The 11,851-nt window shown below is 41.0% G+C and overlaps 1 protein-coding gene across 1 annotated transcript; it reads right to left on the bottom strand.

Moving 5' to 3' along the window:
* Positions 1 to 298: 298 nt before the first annotated feature.
* HS3ST1 (heparan sulfate-glucosamine 3-sulfotransferase 1) lies at positions 299 to 11,507 on the bottom strand. Its single transcript, XM_053975615.1, has 2 exons — positions 11,425 to 11,507; positions 299 to 2,979 (listed from the first exon to the last, which is right to left on the bottom strand). The coding sequence occupies exon 2, from the start codon at positions 2,849 to 2,851 to the stop codon at positions 1,889 to 1,891; it is 963 nt and encodes a 320-aa protein (XP_053831590.1). The 5' UTR covers positions 2,852 to 2,979; positions 11,425 to 11,507; the 3' UTR covers positions 299 to 1,888.
* Positions 11,508 to 11,851: the final 344 nt, after the last annotated feature.

Raw genomic sequence — 11,851 nt, 5'->3', positions numbered from 1 at the left:
TAGAAACGTGATGGTGCTATGATTCTGTTATTTTTGGCATCTGCCTCATGGAAGATTTGACATTATTGCCACCAGAAACTTTCCCTCCTTGTTGTATATTCTGGGTCAGCAGTGGACCATTCAGGCACAACCCAGCAGCAAACAACTGCTTTCATATCAATAGCAACAGGCTACAGCTGAGCTCTAAGTAACATTTAGCTGAAATCTAAACTGGAGTTGAATCCTAAATTCTGGTCTTCCAAACTAGAAACTGAAAAAAAAAAAAAAAACAAAAAGGAAAAATGCAATTCAGAAAATATTTTATTGAGTACAATACCATTTCATTGTAGGTTTTATAAAACACCACCAACCTCTCTGAGGTTGAATACAGCTTGGGCAGGTGCACAAGGAGTGGGAGAGAGAGGGACAGCATCTGCAAATTTTCATGCAAGAGGCATAATACGGGATATCTGCATCCAGACGATACCTTGTCATAGTGCCCAAGTTTGCATTAGCTCACCAGAAAAAAATGAATGAATCTACATTTAAATTTTATAAAGGATTGCAACAATCAGCTACAAGTTCAAATTTACTGGGTGTTGCCATTGCACATTCAACAACTAAACTCAAGATCATGAAATAAAAATTAGTAGCTTGGATTGAAAGTACTGTAAGAAGCCTTGTGTGGAAACTGGATTAACTCTAACTCCAGAAACTGATGGTTAACAAGACATCATAACCACTGAAGATAAGGACAGCAGCAGTCTTTACCAATGTACTAACATCTAACTTCCATTTTTAGCAGCTGGAAGGCTGCTAAACAAGGCAAGTTCCTGGAATTTGGGTTAATCTCACAACACACATCTAATCAAGATCTGGCATCACGGTTCTTGGAAGGAAATTAAACAAACACTAGTCCATAGGCAATTTTAAGTTGCATGAAGCAACTGAAAACTCACAGAAAACAGCCTTAAGTAGGGGAGAAATGTGGTAATATTTATATGAATTAAGTTGCTGATTACTGGAATGTAGACCAACTAATTTTTCTGGTGTGTTTATTTTCAGTGATGGTAAAGTGTAAATGTGCTATGAAATGTAGGAACAGTCAAAAGCAGCCTTGTAAAAGTCTCTATATTGCTTAAATTCTCACAACCATACCTCTTTATGAAGTATGCATACATTCAGAGACTGTAAGTTTTCAGGTTGACCATATTTCTACAGCTAACTGTATTTTATGAGCTGGTCCCTACAGAATCTTTAAAAATCTGCCATGAAACCTGCACTGTACTGCCAAAGAATTGAGGACCACTTGTTATAACAGTGAATATGAACGTTAAGTACAGCAGTTAATATATCAAATTACACAGAGTCTTCCATTGTCCTTTGGGTGTGCATTTCCCAACATGTGTAAGTACCACCACTTTGACAGGAAATCATTTCATAAAGCAGGGTTGAACAATTTGTTAACTACAATAGTATTTTCAAATGGAAAAGAAATTATTAATTCACACTTTAAACTACGAAAAATGTAATGGTAAAATTTCGAATATTCATTAGCAATTAGAGAAAATAGTCCAGGAAGGCCAAAGTATTCAAATAATTCAGAAATGTTCTGTCGAAATGAATTTCTTATTTATTAAAAAGACAACACATTCTCAAGAGAGCACTTTCTGCAATGAAATAATTTAGTTTCTTCATATAGACACATCATACACAATGTTTACAACCATGAAAAACAATACAAAATGCTTTCAAATTTAACAAGTAGAAAAATATAACTAGTATATATGGCAATTGTGAATCTAATACTGTACAGAAGTATTTATGGATTTTACAAATAAATAATAGCTTAAATGCCCTTTTTAAATCTTCTAACTGTACACTGGAACATAGGTTCTGAAGCTTACCACTAACTTGCCACAAATGTGTGCCAGTCAAATGTTCTGCCCACAAGCTCAAAAAACTTCTTGTTGGGTTCATGGAAATGTTCCTGCAGTTTCTCGAGTAACCGGGTATCTACTTGTGGGTGCGCTCGTCCTTTGGACTCATGTAAACAACGCTCTCTACCACTGTCCCTCAGGCAGTAGAATCCCTTAGTTTTATTAAAATAAAAGTTTGAAGCATTTATCTGTGGTGAAAGCTTCAGAAATCTCTCTACCTTTTCTATTTCTGGAAAGGGATCTTTGATTAGTTTATCCCCATCTACAATGTGGATATGATCAAGAGGAAAATACTTCAGCCAGTTCTGCATGTGAATGTAGTATAAACTTCTGTTTATTGCCTTGTAGTCCACATTGAGTTCACCATTTTTTATCAGGAATTGTTCAATGGATGGGTACGGCTTGTGCTTCTGCATGTGGTTGTAGAACACTTGGGTATAATCTGATAGTACTCTCTCGCTTGGGTCTCTTAAAATAAGGAGTAGTCTCATGGATTGGTTCATGTTATAAACTCTTTCAGGCACTTTAGGTGATGTGAAATATGCTGGAGTTTTTTCCACGGTGATCTGATGGGGATATGAGAATGGCATTTGATTAATATACCACTGCAATCCATTCCTGTAGTGATCTTCCCAGTCAAAGAAGTGAACTTCACTTTCTGCTGCTGCAATATCTGGATGGAGACTCAACATCTCTAACAAAGCTCTTGTTCCACCTTTTCTCACTCCAATAATAATAGTCTGTGGCAGCTGCTGACATGATCCATTAGAATGAATGTTTTCCTTGAAGTCATTTTTCTGAGATGTTTTCTTTAAAAGCTCTCTCTGAACAGACTGAGAAGAAGTCTCAGCATTTGAATTTATAGCTGGTCTGGAAGGCACTATCTGAGGTTGAACAATAAGCAACACAGCTCCCAGCAGAAAAGCTGCCATGACAGAAGTTCTTAGTCTGCTTTCACTCAAGCGGGTAATAGGGCATAGAGCGATTTCCACCAAGAACAACCCTTAAAAGTGGTTTTTGTTTTGCTGAGCGGATGTGTATTTCTCAAGCAAAAACTTCGCTGAAAGAGGGAAAAAGAAAAGAACATCATCTTATATTCAGCCACACTGCAAGTATCTTTTTCTTTTCAAAACTGAACAAACTTTAGCTTTCCCAACTCCAGGTTCATAGATAATTTAGTGTAATTAAATGTTTTAAAAGACAGACATATGCAACAATGCCATAAGAAAAATATTTCCAGCGATCAGGAGACATGAATATTATAAATATTTTGTTTGCACACAGGGTATTATTAGTTATTATTTTTTTTAAATCTGATTTCCTTGGAGTTGAACCACAATCACAAGACAATTGGTTTTTTAGTCTACAAGAATAGGTTTGTCTTAGAAACAAAACATGAAAAGGTGTGGAGGGGATCAAAAGAGCATGCCTAAAAGCTGAGGGTCTTGTAGGATGTCTGGGAATTACAGCCTCTCAAAGAACTATGTAACAGCAACCTTAGAAATCGAGCCTCCTGGGAAAAAGGCTCGTGCAATGGATAGAGCTGTCCAACATGAGAAGGCAACACTCTCCTAGGAAGGAGTTAGAAAGAGTTCTAGGTAAATAGCACATCAAGGAAAAGTTGAATTTTGTGTCATTTTTAGAGTGAAGTTAACTGTTGCTTTGTGCTTACAGATGCTTATCCTGTTTCTAAGGATAAAATAGGTGGCTTGCATGCTGGCCCTGCAAAGAGGTAAGATAATAAAACCATAGACTACAGCATGACTGAATCAACAAAACACTAGAAGACCTGTGGTTCCCGTCTCCGTACTTTCTGTGTACTGAAAATACACAATGGGTACTTCTGAAGGTCATTCCAAGAGTTAGCCAGCAAGCTGCTGTGATGTAAAGAACTAAGTTTAGGCTTTATCAAAAGACTACTAAATACCACCACTGAACACCCTTTAAAAGTCAGGGTATTTTTAATGCAATGTTTGAAGTGAAACTGTAAGAGTTTCACACATAGTAGAGCTATTAGATTGTTGCAGTATGAGCAGGCTGTGTACACAAACTCCCTGAATTACAACATCTTCCAAAGACTTTATACCCTCAGTGAAGGGCTGGTGTGGATTTCAGTACTGCCTAACTCCACTTAGAAGTAGAAGCCATGACAGCCGAGTACCTGACTGCTTTGCCTTAGTAGGCTACTGTAATTATGAATTTAAGCTTGGAACAGCACATACTGTACCAGCTAACAAGGGCTGAAATATGAAATTACATATGAACAACCTGAGGAAATTCAAGGGCTAGGTTTTGGAAATTCTCCAGAGAATGTGAAAAGAAACTAATGACTTTTCCACAATAACCTAAGTCCCAGTGCAACAAGGACTAATGATGTGTTTCTAAGTAATCTAAAGTTCTGTTTGATAGCTTTGCATTTACAGAGGTCGTGACTTCATCCTGAATGGAACAGCTCTGCTTCCTGATGTTTTCTACTGATTATCACTTCGTTGCTTTCCCTTTTTCCATTTTTAACGGGCTACAAGGCAGCAATATTGTTAGGAAGCAGAAATCGAGGCTGGGAAGAAAGAGAAGCAAAGTGTCATGATAGATGTGAAGTTAAGAGAGTGCTTCCTTGTATGCCCACAGGCTTTGAGCTTGTGGCCATGCCTTGTCTCAGGCTATTCTGTGATGTCTGATGTGAGGCAAGTTTACAGAAGAATTTGGGGTTTTTCCATTTTTGGCCACTGTTAAGTTTTCTCTGTCTGGAAGAGTTCCATTTCGTCTGTTGTCATTAGTCTTCTGCTCTCCCTGTCCCCACCATTTCTCCTAATCATTCTCAGCTTAATCTATATCACTTTTAACAATAAATAGTATTACTAGCCCCACAGTGTGGATGTTGATGGGGGAAGACACTGGGCGACAGGATACAGCACCAGCCAGATTGGATCAGTGACTGATGGGCAGCTCAGTACATAAGAACAACAAAACATCAACTCTGTTGAATTTTAAGGTCACAGATTAAAGGAATAGCCACTTAATTCACAGTATATTTTAAGTCACTGGCTCCATAAATAGTAAGCCAGAGTAGTTGTCTTAACACCTTACTGGAAAAGCATAATAGGATTCCGGCAAGGAACAGGTTGAACTGTGTGGAAAGAAGTGAATTTAAAGCCTTCTGGTAGGAACAGTTATTTCTTAATAGTCAGGTTGAAAAATGCTATGCTAAAAGCCAAGTTCTGTAACAGACTGTCTCTTGAAAGATTAAATTTTAGCTGCTGGTCTCATAGTGACAACACACCGCTGGATTGGTGGGGGGGGCGATGTTGATTTTTTTTTTTTTTTCTGCTGTTGTTGGGGGATTTTTAGGGTGTTTTGTTTTCTCTTTGAAAAAGAAAATTAATGCTATATATTATTTCATTGGGATTCTTAATTTGTAACTTATAGTTTGCATACTAGTCAGTTGCCAGCTTTTTTATTCAAGCCATCCTGTGACTGAATTTAGCATAGGAACTTTTGAGAAAAAGACATAGCAAGGTGTTTTTCATTCTAGCTCTACTCTTGTCTTAGCCGGCATCTTTGAAATGAGAGTATGTGGGACATTACAGATGTGGTACCAGCGGCCCCACTTCAGGCAGGTTTTTGAGCCTCAGTGGAGCTCTGCCTCAATGTCTTCCCATTGTTAAAGACTTCTGTGGGGCACAGCTTTTTCTAAATGCACAAAAGCAACTGTTTCCTGTTCCAATATGAAATCTCTTTATAACATGGGAATATCTTTTGTTTCAGACATACAGAATTTAATTGTTCCTCCTCAGCTATTTGTTCAGGTGCACATCCTCCACTGCAGAACACCTCTACTATATTTGTAGCATTTATCTTAAGCACTTCCAAAAAACCGTATCAGTAACTATGTCATTCAGAGTACCTATATGCTATTGTTGTTTTGCTTGCAAGCAATAAAGCTTTGTCTGTCTTTTCTTTCCATTCTATTTTATTTCTCCCAAACTGTATAGGCCTGATATCTGGATCAATTATTTTGTTAGAGTAATGCAACACAATGGACACAACTGTGCCTCTAAATTCAGCATAAAATACACAATTTGAGAGAAAAGTGGTCTTCAGGAATAAAGCAGCATATAAATTGGTTGTTATTCAGCTCTTATGTCCTACATTCTCTTTAATGCTTTAGGTCGATCTGCAGTCTGGTGTCATCTAGAATTACAGTGGTTTATATAAAATGATGCAAACATGTATTCCATAGCTTTATAATTTGTGGGTCTGAAAAACTCTTTCAAAAATAAGACACATGCACTGAGGAGTTTAAAGCAGGCACTTTGCCAAGTTACTTTTCTGCTTTAAGAATTCTCTTCACTGCATCCACAAGGCATGCAGGGCATACATGACTTCACTTGATGACTCTGTATTCCAGATTAGTTCAAAAAAATTAACTGACAGCCATTACTTTTGTATTTTCTACAAGTAAATGAGCAAGTTGTAAAAGAAACACAGTTTATGTTAAATGGTGCTTTGATGATTATACCAAGACTTTTCAAAAACTCTGATTGCTTTTGCTTAATCTTTTCTTCAGCTTTCTCCAATTAATTAGTGAAATGTGGCATCCTGTTTATTTAACCAGATTCAATGTGGACTTTATTATTAAAACCTCTTCAACAGTAATAGTAACTTGGAAATAAACAGAAAATTTAATCAGTAAATACAGAATGAGGACCAGAGGCTGTCATATGTCATTGACTTTTAAACATGTTTCAGTACTCTTTGAAACATGTATTACTATTTTGTAATTTCTGTTATTTCTTACCATTTTACAAAGGTATTTTGCCTCTGTATGTGTGTCATCAGTGACATTGCCTAAACCATCTGATTATATAGACTTAGTTTAACATGCATTAACGAAATAAGGTAGTTTCTTCCTGGACTTCATTTTTGCTGGGAATTGGATAGGGTTAGATTTAGCTCTGAACTTTCACAAGAAGCTCTGGGTTAGCTGCCCAAGTGGGTAGGAAGAGGCATAAGGAGTCTCTGTAGGGCAGTCAGTAAGCATCAGGAAGAGTCTGCTGGCAGATTTGACAGGGACCTACCCCACAAAAAAAGCCCACAGCAACACACTGGGAGGTTCAGCAGAGCTAATGGGACCCAGTTACTACCAGGACAGTCACTAGGAGAGGTAAGACAACATCCTTCCATAAGCATGCAAGTGACTTCACCTTCATTAAAGAGAAGTTGTATTTTCCTGGTTCTTTAGGGACTGTGGACAAACAGGTTAAGTTTCAGATGGCCTCACTTTATTTCCTTGCAGAACTGAATCCCTTCACTGGAGAGATCTCTGCACAGCCATCTAAAATACAGTCTGGACTGAATGAGAACCATACTTCACTTGCTGAAGTTTGTCTGTAGAGGGAGATTAGAGCTGAAAATCTGAGCAACAAATTCTGTTCTTATAAAGAATACTTAGTCTGTCTGATGTGATAGAACCTCAGGACAGTTTGTGGACTGTATCTTCCCTTGCACATATTTGGGCACACAGTATTCCAAAATATACGACTAACATTGCTGGTTAAATCAAACTGTGCAGTACAACCCACACATCTGCTATGCTGGCTTCTTCTCTTGGTAAAAAAAAATTCCCCTAACTGAGATAACCAACTTCCTAAACTGATAAAGACTAAGTGTTCTGAACATTTGTATTCAGTGATGTGCTTTAAAAAAACTGAACTAGAGCAATTGCAGTGTACTTGAAATCGTTAAAGAATTCATTGATATGAACAGTATATTCCTATCCTCTAACAGTAGACTCTGTCCACCATAAGATATATTGCTTAGTTGTTTATATTAGCTGAAGTGCTACTTTGTACCCTGATAACATAAAAATTCCCAGTACAGCTATCACTTAAAGCTCAGCCAAGAGCAGGAAAGAAAAGGGAGCAGGTGTTTTTTTGTTATTTTTTAAAATTTAATTCAATTTATGAATTGTGTTTTTTCTTGAAAATATATTCTGCATTTTTTTTATTTTTATCTATTAAACTGTATCACAATGCCCTCTCCATGAAGAAACTCTTTCTATACTTCCCACTGCATACACTTGTGGTTTTTAATCCCATTTTAACAAAAGTTTTAAACAACACTTGCCAATGAAATGCTTGAATTCTAGTTTCCAGTAATTAACTACAAATACTTTCCTACATTATTGAGTGCTACAGAGACAAGTGTAATAAAGGAAATAGAACTACATACTACTGAAGGTCTCTAAAACCATAAACTATTGATCACCCCATGATATATCAAAAAAGTCATTTGCACATTAAGAAGGGACATGAAAATACATGCAACTGTATAAAACGTGTCTTACAGTGCCTAGATTATATGTACATTTCCCAATTACATTAAAACTGCTGCACAACCAGCAAAGATTAAACCATGGCTTTAACTTTTATAGTCAGATGTTAAGAAATCTAATAATAATTCCGTGCTGTTAACATGAGATACTGTCTATCAGCACTAAAACTCAGAAATACACTTTAAAAGGTTGATAAATTTTCAGAAGGGGAACTTCACAAAATGAGAAAGGCTGACTTGGTAGGAAGTATTTTTGGCTGAAATCTGCTGTATTTCTGCACCTGCTGTGATAAATACAGTTTATGCAAATTAGATAGGCCACCAGTTCACGACTTCTAAAGGAGTTCAGCTCCAGTGTGAGCACTAAGGTAGCAAATTTACAATAGACTGTGGTTATATATAACATGCACTCTTTCTTAAGGTCAGAGGGACCATTCCAGTCTTTCATGGCAAGAGATCATAAAAACTGTTAGCAGAGAAAATACTGTAGATTTCAGAGAACCTCATGCAGGTAAAAAAAAAAAATGGGACATTACACCAGAATAAAAATAACTTGAAAAGCTCAGGATGTACAAATTTTTTTTGTACTGAATAGTAATATGGAATCCCCTTAACCCCCTCTAGTAATTTTTTTAACACCTGTCAGGATTCAAATTTTTTTGTGAAGAGGGTGCACTGTACCACTGCCTTCTCTACCCCCCTATAAACCCAAATGTTCAATTCAAACTCCAGAAATTACTCCCCACCCCACCTTCCAAGCAAAATGGGTCACATTCTAATTAGGAAGCAGAAGTCTATTGCACAGTTAATAGAATTGCTTCCTAATTCATCAAAGCTCTCCCCAAGAAAACAGCCTGTGTGAAAAGATGGCTCTGTCCTGTCTTGCCCCCTTTCAGTACAAAGGCTCACCTTAACTGGATATATTAAAATAGGGAACACAGGAGACTAAGCAATCCCATTTTCATTTCCTCTGCCAAGCAATTTCTTGCCTCTTACACAGGGGTGCAGGCCCTGTTTCAAATACCAGTATTTAAAACAAAAATAAAAATAAACCAAAAAAATCTCCACACCTCAAAATAGTCATTTAGTTCGTATTCCAAGTAGACTTCTGTGTCTTCCACTCTCCTGCCTTCAGAATAACATTGGAGCAGGGTGAATACTGGTGAGGTCATCACTGTATTAGACTTAGCTAAACCAATCAATTTACTAAACAAAGCACTACACAGTGACCTGGAGGGAACCCTCATGTTCTGGAGTGACAAATGAGATGACCAGGAGGATCTCCCATCTTGGTCTGCCTTAGCAAATTACTGTTTTGTTTTTCTCATTATCAAAAGTTTTCATGGAAATCCATCAGCTCTGACATATTTTGGGCTCTGATACGTGTTGAGAGTGGCATTTCTAAATGAGGGGAGAGATCCCAGGTTAGTGAGACTAAGAAAAACATTTTTGATTTCCTCTAATGAAAAGCAGAAGAGTTGTATTTATCTGTACATACATGCACGTATTGGAAAGTGTTTTCCACCCATTCTGTTTTTCTATAATGCCTGTGCAAGCCTACGGCTAGTTTAGAATAACCAAGGCATCCTGACAAGGGGAGGGACACAGGTGGGAACCTGGCAATCCTGAGGCTGGAATGTGCTCTGTCAAATTAGGGTCTCTCCACTGCAACAGCTGGCCTTGCTTCAGATGCATAACCTTCCTACCAGAGGTAATTTTGGTTATGTAGTATCAAAACGCTCTGCATTTTCGAAAGAGGGGAAAAAAAGAGGGTGGGTCCTGAAAGGGTGGATGTGCAAGAGAGAGCTGAAGTTGATGTCAGTGACTGTGCTCTTACTGAGAGGTGCCTGTTTCCGAGCAGTGTGAGAAATTCACTTATTCGAGAGTGTAAGAAATGCTAGCAGATGTATATTGCAACAGTTATTATATTTATACTTAAAAATTAAGCTTGATAGCCAGAGAATATATAGGCATTCACCAAACTGAATGTGTTCTACTATGTTCCATTTGCCATACATACTGCAGAGGCTCCCTCTCAGTGAGAGTGGGCACTGCATGGATCTCTCACGCCAGAAAGATGCTCCCTGCAGACATTCTATCCCCATGCCATTCTAGCATGATATTCCTAGAACTTCACAGGTATTTTTTCTTTCCACATGAAAATCCAAAGAGGAACAGTCTTGAAACTGGGAAAGCTCTTAACCCACTGCACTGACAGAGAAAGGAAGGAAAATAATGTACTTTAATTCCCAGTCAGCTGAGGTGATTGAAGTGCCTGTACTCAGCTGCGTGTCCCCTCCTGATTTTTTGAATGTCTGGCTAGTAGACGAGACCAAACCCAGACTCTTCCATCTGAAGGTTACCACCCCTCCCTCTCAGCATCCTTTTACCCCCAAAAGATTTGAATTGCATACACCTTTTCCTAGGAAAGCACACCGAGAACTGCAGTAACCAAGCCTTTGCTGTACTACTCTAGAGTGCCAGTCCTCCAAAACAGAAACGAGCTCGAATTAAGGCTTTGTGCCCTCCTGCCAAGCCCCAAGGACCACTGTGCCCCCAGCCCCACGCAGCTCGCCAAGTTCCAGCTCAGCACGCTGCATCCCGCCGGCTCCAGCATTATGTGAAGGAGCGGATCGAAGATGCTCAGCAGAGCTTTTGCAAGTGTTCTCCCGTCAGGCAGGCGCCCCGTTTCCAGAGCCCTACCACTCTCTGCCTTTACTTGTGCTTGTCATTTTACCACAAGAGAAAGAAGATGAAGTAAGTGCCCAGTAGCCGCACCTGGCCAGGTGTCGCCGAACACTTTGCTTCCCCCCACGCTTTCTCTCCTACCCCCTCTCCCGGCAGCGCTGCCTCCCTGAGCCTGGCTCGGTGAGTCCGGAGGGCTGAGGCAGCGCCGCGCGTCCCTGCCGAGCCTGGGGACAGCTCTCAGGTACGGCCCGGCCGGGCAGACGCTCCCCAGCCCCACAGCGGCGCTCGCCTGCCGCGGCCGCGGGGCTCCCACCTGCCGGCAGCAGGTGCCGGGCGGGCGGCGGCGCCGGGCGGCAGCGCCAGCGCACCCGGGGGCGGCAAAGCCCATCCACGATCGCCGGCACCCTCGCCCACCCCTAACTTCCCACGCTTCCAGGGCAGCACCCGGCGCGCCGCTCCCCTCCGAGGCACCTGCGTCACTCACCGCCGGGGCGCGGAGCCGGGGGGCAGCGCTCGCCCCGCTCTTCCATGGGCGCCCGCGGGTGGCGGCGGCGTCCGGGGCAGCGCGCCCGGCAGCGAGCGGCGTGCGGGGGCTGCGAGCGCCCGCTGTCGCCCGCCTCGCCCGGCCGGCAGCGCCGCAGCCCGAGCCTGGCGCCGGCTCGTTTGTAGGGCCCCGCCTGTCCCGCGTCACGGACAAGCCCCGCCCGGCCCCGGGCTGCGAGCGGCAGCGCCGGGTGCGGACCGCGGCCGCCCCGCCTGGGTGTGTGTGCCCGCGGACGCAGGACGGTGTGCAAACAGCGGGGTTCGCCCAAGTAATGCTGCAGGTGCGGGGAAACGAATGGCTCTGCGCAGCAAGCGCACCTGCCACCGCCTCTATAGAATCTTGAGTTGGAAGGGACGCACAAGCATCG

The sequence above is a fragment of the Vidua macroura genome, chromosome 4, assembly GCF_024509145.1.
Source record: "Vidua macroura isolate BioBank_ID:100142 chromosome 4, ASM2450914v1, whole genome shotgun sequence".
NCBI lineage: Eukaryota > Metazoa > Chordata > Aves > Passeriformes > Viduidae > Vidua > Vidua macroura.
The sequence above is the reverse complement of the archived record's forward strand: the minus strand, read 5'-3'. Positions and strand labels throughout refer to the sequence as shown.

Coding starts and splice junctions, on each gene's coding strand:
- HS3ST1 (XM_053975615.1), bottom strand. CDS start 2,851: ATGGCAGCTTTTCTGCTGGGAGCTGTGTTGCTTATTGTTCAACCTCAG.